Source organism: Saccopteryx leptura, chromosome 5 (genome assembly GCF_036850995.1).
Source record: "Saccopteryx leptura isolate mSacLep1 chromosome 5, mSacLep1_pri_phased_curated, whole genome shotgun sequence".
Lineage (NCBI taxonomy): Eukaryota > Metazoa > Chordata > Mammalia > Chiroptera > Emballonuridae > Saccopteryx > Saccopteryx leptura.
In genome coordinates this window covers 202,769,313-202,784,054 of record NC_089507.1, presented here as the reverse complement: position 1 = coordinate 202,784,054, position 14,742 = coordinate 202,769,313, and the positions used below count along the sequence as shown (strand labels likewise).

General features: G+C 48.2%; 1 protein-coding gene across 1 annotated transcript in view; it reads right to left on the bottom strand.

Moving 5' to 3' along the window:
• Positions 1-14,742, bottom strand: part of PREX1 (phosphatidylinositol-3,4,5-trisphosphate dependent Rac exchange factor 1) — a 176,199-nt gene that overhangs the window by 81,005 nt on the left and 80,452 nt on the right. Inside the window, exon 5 of the mRNA XM_066387557.1 lies at positions 7,311-7,412. Within this exon, the coding sequence (XP_066243654.1) occupies positions 7,311-7,412 (102 nt within the window). The remainder of the gene's footprint in view (positions 1-7,310; positions 7,413-14,742) is intronic.

The window sequence follows — 14,742 nt, the reverse complement described above, 5'->3', positions numbered from 1 at the left end:
GAGCCTGACCTGTGGTGGCACAGTGGATAAAGCCTTGACCTAGAATGCTGAGGTGGCCAGTTCAAAACCCCGGGCTTGCCTGGTCAAGGCAGTATGAGAGAAGCAACCCCAATTGATGCTTCCCACTCCTCCTCCCCCTTCTCTCTCTAAAATCAATAAACAAAATCTTTAAAAAAAAAAAAGATATGTCATGAAAATCCTAATTAAAAGAAACCCACTATAGTTCTATTAATATTGAGCAAAAAGACTTTAAAAAATAGCTAATACTTACTAAAGCACTTATAAGTATTTTACAGGTATTTTTTCATTTAATCTCACAATAACCCATGACTAAAGCACTATCTAACAAAGGACCTTAAGTCACTTCTCAAAGAGTCAACATTAATAAGTGCAAGAGGCCCTGGCCGGTTGGCTCAGCGGTAGAGCGTCGGCCTGGCGTGCGGGGGACCCGGGTTCGATTCCCGGCCAGGGCATACAGGGGAAGCGCCCATTTGCTTCTCCACCCCTCCGCTGCGCTTTCCTCTCTGTCTCTCTCTTCCCCTCCTGCAGCCAAGGCTCCATTGGAGCAAGGATGGCCCGGGCGCTGGGGATGGCTCCTTGGCCTCTGCCCCAGGCGCTAGAGTGGCTCTGGTCGTGGCAGAGCGACGCCCCGGAGGGGCAGAGCATCGCCCCCTGGTGGGCAGAGTGTCACCCCTGGTGGGCGTGCCAGGTGGACCCCGGTCGGGTGCATGCGGGAGTCTGTCCGACTATCTCTCCCCGTTTCCAGCTTCAAAAAAATAAATAAATAAAAATAAGAAAAAATAAGTGCAAGAGCTGGAATCAATAAAAATAAAAATCATTACAATATTAGAGTAGCTAACATTTATCAAACATGACTATTTACCTAGCAATATGAAGAGTATTCTCATGAGTTTTCTCATGCATTGTCTTTGCAGCAAGCCTGAGAAGCAACTACCATCCACATTCTGCAGATGATACAATGTAGGCACAGAGAAGCTAAGCAGCTTGCACTTGGTCACACAGCTAAGAGGTAGAGCTAGAACCACACAGAGCATGGCAGAAAGCAGAATGCAGGCAGAATTCTCAGGAAGGGAAATCTAGGAAGGCTCTTTGGAATATTGGATATACAAGCTTGGCTTTGAAAGGAAAAAAGAGCTCTCCCCCTGAAAGAGGGGGGCTTCATTCCTTGACCTATTATTACTCACAACACAGGAAAGAGCCTGAGTTGGGGCTGATGCAGATTGAGATGCTAGAGCAGACGTGGGTAAAGTGTTAGCTCACAGCCTAAGAGGTAGGATGGAAAGCGGGCACTGTGGTTGGGGAAGGATGAGGGCTGAGGTAGAGAAGGCCGCAGTGCAGAGAACTCTGACTTCCTGTGCCTCTCAGCAAGATGCCGACAGTGCCAGATCTCTGGCAAACGGGGGGCTCATTTCATAACATCAGAGGCAGATGGGAACTCCAGGATAACATACAAAACTGGCAAATCAATACAAAGACAGTTAGCCAATAGAAAATGGGCAAATAATGTGAAGAGGCAATTTTCATAAAATGCACCCCTTATCATTGCTGCCCCCTAGACCAGCCATCTCCCAGCTGGACATCTGGAGTCAACTCTCTCCTGGTCTTCCACCTCCACTCTCACCACCAATAGTCCACTCTTCACATGCAGCTGAGGAATCCCATGAGAACTAAGTCATAGCCTGTCCTTCCTCTGTTCAGAACCTTCCCACGGTACCCACCTCACACAGAGAAGACAAAGACCCTACAATAGGCTCTGCATATTCTGGTCCCATCACCTCTCTAACATCACTCCCCTACTCTATCACTTACATCTCTGGCCTCCTTGCTGTTACTCAGGCACATTCCTGCCTCAGGGCCTTTGCACTACCTTTCCTGCTGGCTGAAACACTGTTCACCAAGGTACCTTCTTCATCTCTTTTCAGTCTTTGCTCAAATTTCACCTTCTCAGTCCATGACTCTTAGCCTGACACATTTCTTTCCATAGCACCCTTCCCACCTATACAAGCATATACATTTCCCATTCACTTGTTGTCTGCCTCCCCCCACAAGCACATCAGAACACAGAGGTAGAGGGCTGGGCAGTTTTTTTTCACTTTGTATCTCCGACACCTAGTACAATACCTGACACATAATGGTTGCTGAATAAATAGTTGGTGAATGAATAAATGGCTTCAAAAACCCTAGACCTGCAGCACCAATTATGGCCCTCTCTTGGAGGTAATCAGGAAGACTACAAAGAATTTGCTAAGTAGTGTCCACTGTGTGATTCACTATGTTTTAGTGCTGGTATTTCCCATTCCCCATGCTACCCATTGCATCTAAAGATTTCCTGTGTGCCCCTAAAATTCTTTGGAGAGCTATGATTGATACATATCCCAAGATTAGGAAGTGAGCCTCTAAAAAATGAGGTAATAATGTTTCAAGCAAAGAAAACAGTAAGTGCAAAGGCCCTGAGGCAGGAACCTGCCTGTAATGTTCAAGGAAGAGCAAGGAGGCAAAGTGTGGCTGGAACACAGTTGAGAAAGAATACGAGGAGAAGGAGGTCAGAGAGGAAACATGAATTAGTTGTGTAGCACCTTGTAGGTGGCAATGGTGAGAAATCTGGATTTTGATCTGAGTGACTAAGGAGCCACTAGAGAGTTCTGAGTGAAGAAATAATGTGAACTGACTTGGGTTTAGCTGCTGAGTTGAGAAGAGACTATAGAGGACAAGGGCAGAGCAGACAGACCCATCAGGAGCTATGACAGCGGCCCAGGACAGAGGTGGAGTGGAGGAGCTGGAAGAACTAAACTCTGGATGAATCTGTAGGTAGAGCCAACAGGACTCCCTAATGGACTGATGTGGGGTGGACCAGAGATAACTCCCAGGTTTGGCCTGAGCAATCAGAAAGAAGAGAGGCCATTTACAGAGATGGGGATGAGGGGGTAGAGCAGGAGGGAAGACAGGTCTGGGGTGAGAGGAGGGCCAAGCATTTGATTTGCGACACATCAGGTAGGAGTTGCCTATCAGACACCCAAGTGGAGAAGCTGAGTGGGCAGGAGAAAAGTCCTGCCTGAGGTTAAGGGAAAGATCCAGGCTGGAAGTCATCGGCACAGAGATCAAGTTCAAAGCCATGGGAATGTCCGCACAAAAACCTGTGGGTGGATGTTCACAATAGCGCTATTCATAATAGCCAAAAAGTGTAAAAAATCCAAATGTCCATCAACAGATGAATGGATAAATAAAACGTGGTCTATCCACACAATGGAACATTATTGCGCAGTAAAAAGGAATGAAGTTGTGATCCAAGCTACAATGTGGACGAGCCGTGAAAACACTGTGCTAAGTGAAAGAAGCCAGACACAAAAGGTTAGATATGATAGTATATGGTTCCATTTATGTGAAATGTGCAGAATAGGCAATTCGAAGAGACAGGAAGTAGGTGAGTGGCTGCCAGGAGCTGGGGGGGAGGAGGGAAAAGGGAAGTGACAGCAAATGGGTCCAGGGTTTCTTTTGGAGGCAATGAAAATATTTCTAAAATTATTATGGTGATGGTTGCACAACTTCCAAATATACTTTTTTTAAAAAGGCCACAGAGTGAATAAGGCCTCAAGGGAGCAAGTCTAGATAGAGTCAAGGCCCATGGACTGAGGCCCAGGGCCCACCCACGCTTAGAGGTCTTGAAGGTAAGGAACCTGAAAAGGAGACTGAAGGGGTTAGAGAGGTAGAAGGCAAAGGGGGACAGGGGACTGCAGTGCCTGCTCTCCCCTTCAGACAGACGTGTCCTCAGTCTGCCCCCTGCCGGCCTCACCTGCTTCCACCACGCAGCGGGCAGGCCCTCGTGGGGCTCAGTCCAGGACCGAAAGCCATGAGGTCTGTCTTGTTCAGGACTACGGATCCTGAGCCTCACCAGCAGCTGGTGCACAGTAAGTGTCCCAACAAGATCTGTGCATCACCAGGAAACAACTAAAAGGGTCGGTGACCGTCAGTCTCTCCTTGGGCACCTGCCATTTGAGCAGCAGGAGCGTTACCCCAAACCTGAATCATTTCCCTGGAAATGTCGATGGAAAACTCAACAAAGCCTGAAAACGCCAACTGTCTATCCCAGGCCCAGGCTGAAGGCTGAAATAGAATGTTCCGGCTATTCTTAGGCAACGTTCAAGTTCAGCTTTTTGGTGCTGTTCCCAAAGAGGCCTTCATTCTTGCCTCTTCCTTCTTCCGACCCAGGCTCCTCGATCCTGTTCGCCTACTCGATTCAGAGTTCAGCTCAAACAAGGGGCTACTCGATTCAGAGTTCAGCTCAAACAAGGGGGCTCAGAGGGCTACAGGGACATCTGCGAGGGCGTCAGAGCCAGAGGGGCAGCAGGGGGAGAACTGCCCCCCAGCTCATGGGATTGTCTTTTAAAAGTCACTGGAAAATGTGACAGAAAGGAGGAACTCAGGAGGGGTATGAAGAATTCCCCTCCGTCCCAGCTGTTTCCTGATGCAAACATTCCAGCTGTGGGTGCCAAAGGCCGGGACACTCTGAGCAATTCAGTCAGGCAGGCAGCATGGCACGGGCCCACAGGAATCTAAGGCCCTGCTGGCTGGTCCCCCAGTGCTCTCTGAGCCTCAGATAAACACAGCTGGAGACCGAGGAAACAGGGACTGTAAACAGCCGTTTGGTCAGGAGAGCAACCCACAGCCCGGCCTCATCCTCATTTCCTGTGGGCAGCTATTCCTCCATTGGCTGGTTCTGTCCCTCTCTCTCTGCTTCTCTGAGAACCAGTAGCCCAGAAATCCCACCAACCAAACCGTGGCCCCTGGGGCTGAGCCGGCCTCAGAAACACACGGGCCTTACATTAAGAGCCAAAGTCCACCCGCACACACAGGTCCAGCCCCACTGGCTGTTAAAATACATTAAAGAAACTGCCACTCCAAGTCCATGCTGGAATCCCAGACCTTCCCAAGATCCAGAAACGAAAGGGTTTACATCTAGGAAGCTTCTGCTGATGGTTCTTCTAATGGGTCAGATGTTTAAAGTTTTGAAACCCAGGAAAGGAGCAGCAGACCAGTCACAGAGCCATGAAACACAAGGCCGCTGACCTTCCCAGACTCTCCACTTAGGGAACTGAGAAGGTCAGCATCCCCAACACCCAGCTCTTTGGCAGCTTTGACACCTCAAAGTGCTTTTCAACAGGCTATGGAGCTGGTAGGGGAATTCTAGCATCAACAAAACATGGTTCCTCCTCCTTACCTAATGTGCAGCCTTAAACAGGCCACTTCCTTAGTCTGTGCCTCAGTTGCCTCATCTCTAAAATGGGGCTAACTAAAGTGCCTTCCCCATCGAGTTGCTCTAAGACTTAAGTATATAAGGGTCTAATCACCCTAACAACCTTATCAGTACTATTAACACAAACTATGCATTACAGATGAGAAACAGGCATGGAGAAGTGAGCAGCCCAAGGTCACACCACTAGTAAAAGGCAGAGCTGCAGTGCAAACCCAGGCAGCCTGGTGTGGCTCTAATCCAGGGGTCAGCAAGCTTTTTCTGTGAAGGCCCAGATAGGAAATATTTTAGGCTTTGCTGGCCACATCCGGACTCTGTCACATACTCTTCTTGTTTGCTGGGTTCTTTTTTTTCTTTACACCCCTTTAAAAAAATGTAAACATCATTCTTAGCTCATGGGTTGCACACAAACAGGCCACGGGCTAGATATGACCCATGAGCCACAGTTTTGTTAGCTCCTGCCTTAAGCCAATACAGAACACTACCTCTGTAAACGCTGGCAACTAAGTCACACGTGGAAGACACACCAAACAGCTCAAATAAAAACATAGCCAGGTCCAATTCAGTCCACAGACTACCAGTTTACAAGTTCCATGTGGAGTTTCTTCTGCAGCAAGGTGAAGAGCTGAGCTACATATGCATTGCCCACATCCACTTGGGAATCCAAGCAGCTACAAGAACCACTGTAGAAAGCCCTTTTGAGACCCCTGGAAGGTCTAAACAGCAGCAGAGGAGGTATGGGGAGAGCTGTAGCCCACCTACGATAGCCATATTCTTTACAGGCCTGTGTCCCCAGGCAGAGCAGATGGCCCCAGGATCTAGTCCAGCTCAGAGGCTCACATGTCACCGACCTTATCCAGCAGAAAGTCCAGTGTAAAGATTCCCTAGTACCCTCCCCCTCCCCTGTCCCTTCCAGTTCACAGAGCAAGGATGCACGTGGCCCCAAGGAGCAGGTGTTTGAATAAGGCACCACCAGCCAAATTAATCCATCAGCAGGGACTCCAGGAACAGCTGTCAGACACAAGGCCTTGAGGATGGAGCCAGGGTAGGCTCAGGTCAACAGCCCCCATTTCCAAGGGCTGGAAACCCCAGGCTGAGAGCAGCAGATGATGAGAGAGCCAGCCACCCAGCTGGAGATCTACCCAGAAGCCAGCTCTGCAGCTGAGAATCAAGACTTCCTGGGTCCCCACACAAGCAGCAAGTCTTCCCCTGGTCTGCTTGACCAAGACTAAGTCAAAGGTGGCTGGACAGCAAAGAAAACAGCAGCATTGGACGCTGTGGTTTGCCCACCCAGCACCCACACAACGTCTTCCACAAATAACTCAGACTTTGGTGAAGAGAGTCTAGTCTGTCCCCCTCACTGGACTTTTGGCCTGTGGGATCCAGTGATTGGCGGGAGACTGGAACACCTGACACAAATCTAAGCCAATCAGAGATCCCTTGCTCAGAGTGATTGGTTCAAGTGTGAAGCACCTGACCCCAGTCTCATCCAATCAGAACACAATATTGCCCTGCTCACTGTCATTGGACCATACCTTAGCTAGCTAGTCAAAGCCAAGCACTGCCCAACTCATAGTGGTTGGGGGAAAGCCCAAGTCCACACATCTAGAAGGAGAAACAGCACAAGCAAAGGCTTCATGTCACTGGTTCAAGTTAAAGCACATGACTCGGGTCCAAACCATTCAGAATATCACATTCTCCTGGCCACTGATGGCTAAGGCCCTAACCACCCTCAGGACTTTTGTCAGAGCTATTAGAAGGAGGTTCACTCTTTCCCACTGTCCTTGAACTTCAGAGTGTGAGGCCAGAGTAATTATAGCCCTCTGCTACCACACTGAAAATAAAGCTAAACAGTCAAAAGCAGAGCTGAACAAGGGAGAAAGAGGCAGGGTCCTGGTAGGATCCAGCCCAGCCCAAAGCCGACACTACCCCAGACTTCTCAGCTACTTGAACAAACAAGTTTTATTTTATGATTAAGCCAATCAGAGCTGGGCTTTCTGTCACTTCAAATATGGGGAAAGGAGTGGGGTGCAGGTCTCACCTTGAGGAGGAGGGGGTACTTGCAGATCCTCTGAATCGGAGATAGCAGGTAGCCTTCCAGTGGGATGTCCGTGGTCTTCCGGCCTCCCAGAAGCATGCAGCTCTGCAAAGGAACAGGAGACCATCGTTAAAACTTGCCAAGGACAGCGAAAGGATTGGGCTACCCTCAAATAGCCGTGGGAGGCACTCTCAAAATTCAGACTTCAAAAGCAACTTAGAAACACCTAGGAGAAATGGAAGTGCACATACTGTTCCCCAACCCAGCACAAGGGCTCTGTCAGAGGCGAGCCAAATCCAGCCCAGTCCCTATTTTGGCCATTAATATTTTATTGGAGCACAGCCACATCCATCTGTTTACATATTATCCATGGCTGCTTCCAACGAATCATGGTAGAGCTGAGTGGTTGTAACAGAGACTGTACAGTCACAAAACCTGAAATGTTTACTATCTGGCCTTCCATCGGCAGGTTTGCCAATCCCTGGTTTAAGGAAACTTTCCCAGGTCACACCAGGAGACAGAACATAGCCACTCAAAGCTGCCTTCTTCGGAATAGCAAAATATGAGAAGCAACCGAAATATCCCTCATTTGAAGAATAGAAAAATACGTCTGCAGGAGATTTCTACAATGGTTCAGTGCACTACAGTGACAATGCAGGAACTAAAGCTACTTAGAGCTATGTGGCTGAACCTCAAAAACATACTTCTGGCCTGACCAGGTGGCAGCGCAGTGGATAGAGCGTCGGACTGGGATGCTGAACACCCAGGTTCGAGACCCCAAGGTCGCCAGCTTGAGCGCAGGCTCATCTGGTTTGAGCAAAAGCTCACCAGCTTGGACCTAAGGTCGCTGATTCAAGCAAGGGATTACTCGGTCTGCTGAAGGCCCGTGGTCAAGGCACATATTAGAAAGCAATCAATGAACAAGTAAGGTGTCGCAATGTGCAACAAAAAACTAATGATTGATGCTTCTCATCTCTCTCCGTTCCTGTCTGTCTGTCCCTGTCTATCCCTCACTCTGACTCTCTCTCTGTCTCTGTAAAGAAAAAAAAAAAACATACTTCTGAACAAAAATAAAATAAAGGATAAGTATGGCATGGACCTATTTAAAGTTTTTAAAGGCACATAAAACAAAACCAGGCATTGTTTTTATAGAGAACAGGCCTGTCATAAAATATAAAGACAGACATGGGAAAAAAATAATACAGCAAGATCTAGTGAGAGTTCCCTCTGTGGAGGGACGGGTACAATGGGATTTGAAAAATGAACCTGGAATCTTCAACTGTTACTGAAAAAGTTTTATTTCTTTACCTGGACGGTGGGGACATGAGTGCTGTCTCAGGCATACTTATGTATTCTGGCTTCAAAGTAAAGATTGCAACTCTGTCAGGAATCAAATATACTCACCTGCCAGCTCCTGGGGACACTGGTCACCTCCGTGTCCACCTGCAGCCACTCACATCAGTATTTCCTTTCCTGTGCTCACTCTACGCCCCCTACCTAAGATGCTTTTACTTCCCCCACTAATAATAATATATTCTCATCATCATCCATACTGACCTAGAGCTTATGATGTGCCCCAAGGGGCACTGACGGCTCTAATCCTCACCATCAACTTCCCTATGAACTAAACACTATTATTATTATTCTTCCCATTTCATAGCTCAGGCAGCTGGGGTTGGGGAGGTTTAGTGTTTCTCCTCAAGGTGACTCCAGAACAAGCGAGACGCCGAGGTGGGGTCTGCGCCCAGACAGGCCGACGAAGAACCTGGGCTTGGCACCATGATCCTGAGCTACCTTCCCCCACGCCCAGCACTCTTCACGGGCAGCCCAGCCACCCACCTCCTGGAAACCTTTCCCATCTTCTCTCAAGTCTCAAGACTCTTTCTCCCTGGCTCCTCCACAGTAGGTCGCTTGTTCCACGTGGCTAAAAGTCACAGGCAGGTAGTGTCCTTTCCTCTGGAGCCAAGGGGCTCCAACTCGAGAATCTGTTTTTTTGGATGCTGGGAATCATGAGTTACGTGGGTGTGGTCCCCCACCATGCGCCTCACAGACCTGGGTCCCGAGGGCTGACAATGTGCCCGATGTATGCATGAGTGAACGAATGAGTGGGTGAACTAATGAATGAACAGACTGCCAGCACATCCAGCAACGAGCAGGTTTCGGCCTTCCTCCTCAGCATCACGCTAGTAAATTGGAAATGAAATGGGACTCTTGGGGGGAAAAGGATTCCCATCCTATCGTTCATTCACTCTATAAAGTCACATCGTGTGCTTACTGTGCGGCTGGGCACAGTTCCAAGCACTGGGGGAGCTTCCCAACAAAGCAGACAGATTCCCTGCTTTAGTCAGGTGAAAATACAACCAGAGAACACGTACCAAGTGCGTGCACGAGGTTCTGCGCCTCGCGCCTCACCTGTTGGTAAAGTTCACTCGCGGGGCCCTAGGATAAGCACGGACCATTGTCTCCCCAATGCTGGGGAAACTCGGACAGAGAGCCCAAAGGACTGGCCAAAGACTCAGAGCTACAGCCATTCAGGGATCTTAATGGCTCTCTCCCAGGAGAAGCAGAATCCCAGGGACCCCGGGGCCCTGCTGTGGCGGGAGCTGCGTGGCTGCCACCCCCGTGTCCACCCCTGGCACAGACGGGCGATCAGGGCTGCGGCAGCTGGGAGATGCCAGGCCCCACACTGCTCACACTCAGGCCTTTGTCCTCTGAGCCAGAAATCCGCACAAGCTGCCCTGGTGATGTCAGCTCTGAACAGAGAGAGAGGGGAGCCTGGAGGTGGGGAGGGCTTTCCAGAAGCCCCTAGGACTCGGCCAAAGAAAGGCCTGTGTCTGTGTCCAGAATCATGGAGTTTTCATAGGACAGTCACAGCCACCAACGAAGTCTCTCCCAAACACCCATTGTTTCACTTTATTTTCACTTTAAAAAAAAAAGCAAACACACACAGATCTACCATTCACTATGAAGATTATACTCCAAGCACTATAGGAAGAACTTTTCAGAATTATCCCTTTAAACCGAAATTTTCCGATGGCTTTAGGCGACCCCTGTGTTTTGGTCGTTCGACCCCCGCCGGGGTCGCGACCCACAGGTTGAGAACCGCTGCTTTAAACTCTCCTAATTCAGAGAATTGATTCAGGTGAGGTGTCCACTTCCTCAACTTCCCGCCCTCCTATGGCAGCACTCCCTGTTCGGTCCTGGGTCCTCCCTTCTACCCATGCTGGTTCCCTGGCTGACCTCATCCAGACCCACCACCTTAACACCATCCTGTCAGCTGCCGCTCAGATTTGTATCTCCAGACTGGCCCCTCCCTTCCCTAAACTCCAGACTCAAAGCTCAGATTCCATGCCCAAATCCCCACCTGGATGTCTAAGAGGCATCTTAAACCTCACACATCCAAAACGGTCTCTTTGTATTTTCCACTCTTACCCATTCCTAACCCAGCCTTCACCATCTCGGGAAACTTCAACTCCATTCTTCCAGTGGTTTGGGTCCAAAACCCTGGAGTCATCTTTGATTCCTCTCACTCAGTTACTCCCCAAAACCAACCATCCCGCAAATTAGTCAGCTGGACCCTCAAATTCTATTTTTCCAACCACCTCCTGCACTACCACTGCCTCATCCTCACCTCCACCATCCGCCTGGACTATTGCGGCAGCCCCATAGTGGGGTGAATAATGTCCCCCAAAGTGCCATACCCACCCAGAATTTCAGAATATGACCTAATTTGGAAATATGGTCTTTAAGGATATAACCAGTTAAATTAAGATGAGGTTATGCTAGATTAGGGTGGGCCCTACATCATCTAACTCTTATTCTTTAGAACAGGGGTCGGGAAACTTTTTGGCTGAGAGAGCCATGAACGCCACATATTTTAAAATGTAATTCCATGAGAGCCATACAATGACCCGTGTACCTTACACATTATCCAATAAAAATTTGGTGTTGTCTCGGAGGACAGCTGTGATTGGCTCCAGCCACTCGCAACCATAAACATGAGCGGTAGGAAATGAATGGATTGTAACACATGAGAATGTTTTATATTTTTAACATTATTTTTTTTATTAAAGATTTGTCTGCGAGCCAGATGCAGCCATCAAAAGAGCCACATCTGGCTCACGAGCCATAGGTTCCTGACCCCTGCTTTAGAAGAAGAGAAGAGGACGAGAGAAAAAGGCCATGGGAAGTGGGAGGCAGAGACTAGAGTTATGCTTCCACAAACCAAGGGACACCTGAAGCCACCAGAAGCTGGAACAAGAAAGGCAGGACCCTCCCCTAGAGCTTTTGGGAAGAGCAGAAGCCTGACAACACCTGATTTCAGCCTCCTGGTCTCCAGAACCACGAAAGAAGAAATTCTGTTGTTTTCAACCACTTAGTTAGTCCTCACTGGTCATTGTAAAGGCAGCCCCAGGACACTTAGACCAGCAATCTCCTTCTTGCTTCTACCCACACTCTGCCAGGGGGCGGGCCTTTCAAAATGCAAATTAGTTCAAGTCATTCCTCCGTTCAAAACCCTCCAGGGCTTCCCAACCCACTCAGACTAAAATGGAATATTCTCTTGAAAGTACTGCCACGTCCTCCAACATGGACAGATCTCAGGAACTTGAGTAAAAGGAGCCAAATGTACTGCTCTCAAAAATTAGGGGATATTTTATCGATTCATATTCATTTTGAAAAATCCCCTAATTTTTGTAAGCAGTATATAAAAGCATCCTGTATGATTCCAGTCGTGAAAAATTCTAGAATAGGCAAAACTAACATTTGGGGGGAGAGATCAGCACAGAGGAACGCTCTGGATTCAGAGAGGGGCACGACAAAGAAAGGGCACAAGAAACCTTCCTCAGTGATGGAAATGTTCTAAATCTTGACCTCTGAGTACATTCACTGCATGTATGCTAGACTGCAATAAAAATAAAAAAAAACATAAAAATCTCAGATCCTTTCCACTGTCTACACATTCCTTCATTATCTCACCTCTCAATCTTTCTAGCCTCCCTTCCTTCCACCCTTCCTCCATTCCTGCATCCCTGCATTCCTGCATCTTGCTTTTCCTCAAACACACTCCTACCTCAGGGCCTTTGCTCGTGCAAGTGCAGTTCCTCTACCTGGAAAGCTTTCCCCAGATACCGCCTGCCTTTCTCTCTTCCTTTATCCAGGTTCCTGCTGAAATTTCACCTTTTACAGTTTTCCCAAAGACCAATCTAAAGTAGCAGGTACCACCCTAATCCCTCAAAACACTCTGTCATCCTTAAATCATTCCCTTCAGAGAACTTAATGCCACATGGCATGGCATGTAAGTCTCCCTACTTGAATAGCCACTCCATGAGAGTAGTGACTTTTCTTGCCTTGGTCACTGCTGGGTCCCCGTACTTAGAATGATCCCTACCACGTGGTAGATGCTCAGTAAGAAGCTGTTGAATGAATTAAGGATCTTCGTTTTACAGACAAAGAAACTGAGGCACAGAAAGGCAATGTTCCTGCCCCATCTTTTAGCTAGTGCACAGCACATCACATCATGAATGGAAAGCCAGATTCTGTCTGTTCCCAATGCCTTAACAGCCCGTGATAGACATGAGATGGCACTTCTGCAGGTGGTCAAAAGCTGGGAGATGCCAGCAAGGAGGGAGACAGATGGCATGTGCGCTATCACCCCACATGTCCTCCCTTCACCCAAGCTGGCCCAGCCCAGCTGCTGCTAAAAAAAAGGGGCAGTTTGGCAGGGAGACTGCAAAAGAGAGAGGAAGGAAGGACAAAAAAAATTGAGGTCTTCCCTTCCCACATCCCTGCAAATACCTTCCTGCTTCCCAAGTCATAGCTGAGCCCAGGGGGACACTTACAGGAACAGGGTGGGGCTCTGTGCCAACAAGCCCAGAGTCTGGGTCACATCACTAAGTTGGTACTACCTGCCAGTCAAGAGGTCAATCACAGAAACATGGTCATGCGTGTAATCTTACACAGTAAGACTTTATTTTTGCTTTTTGCCAAGGATCTTATAAATATTAGTGCAAAACCGGAAATGTAAAAACGCAGCTAGTAGCCGTGAAAAGCCTCTGCCCTGAATGCTTGAGACACTTGCGAAAAGTGGAAATCTGTCGACCAACCTGCCCTTCCTCAGATGCTCACGGGAAGTGGGCCAAGCGACATGAACTCCCAAGTGAAGGGAACGTTGACATGTTGAATCAAAATTGTGGAAACACTCTGTAAGAGACTGTGCATTAGGGAGAAATACAATCAAGAATTTTATTATATAGTTTAGCTCTCTGGACACATGATTAACACAGCTTATGCTATGTCAGTTAACTGTTCTTCTTTTGTTTGCTGAATTCTGTATGTGCGGTCAGGAAATAAAACAGCACTGGGGGCTGTGACTGAATGAACACGGGATTTACAGGTGAAAGATCAGGACTCAAACCCCTGAGAAGCTCAATCATTTTTCAAATACATACTCTTAGAAAGTGGCTTAATATTCTGGAGTCATTAAAATCACCTTTGGCAAAGGCTCGAGGTGTCCCCTGACATATTCTTCTTCGACAGCAGCAGGATTTTCAGCTGGGCACAGGGCTGCCCAGAATAATGTCTACATTTCCCAGCCTCCCATGCAGTGAAGTGTGGGCATGTGACTAAGTTCTGGCCAATGGGATGTGAGCGGAAGAGAAAGGCAGCCCTTCTTTCCCACCTGTCTGTCCTGCATCCCACTACCTGAATGTGGAAGTGGTAAGAGGTCATCTTAGACCACATCAACAAGGACACACCCTAGGGCCTTGGCCCCTGACACTGGAGCCCCCAGACTGCCTATATCACGTTATGAACAGGGGAGAGAAATAAATCCTTATCTTGTTTCAACCACTGTTATTTGGGATGTCCGTAAAACATGCAAATGTATATCTTAACCCAGGGGTCCCCAAACTACAGCCCGCGGGCCACATGCGGCCCCGACGCCATTTATCCGGCCCCTGCCGCACTTCCGGAAGGGGCACCTCTTTCATTGGTGGTCAGTGAGAGGAGCATAGTTCCCATTGAAATACTGGTCAGTTGGTTGATTTAAATTTACTTGTTCTTTATTTTAAATATTGTATTTGTTCCCGTTTTGTTTTTTTTACTTTAAAATAAGATCTGTGCAGTGTGCATAGGGATTTGTTCATAGTTTTTTTTATAGTCCGGCCCTCCAGCGGTCTGAGGGACAGTGAACTGGCCCCCTGTGTAAAAAGTTCGGGGACCCCTGTCTTAACCCATACACAACAGATAGTGCAGGTAAACCTCCAAGAAGATCACAAATGAGAACCCGTTTTACACATAAGTGAAACTCTCCACAGTGCAGGGAAGACCATCGTGAATGTCTCTTGCTTTGCCTGATCAACATCCATTCCCAACTTACTTCCACAAGTACAAACCAAATGACCTTTACGGATACACCATCCCTACGGCCTATGGT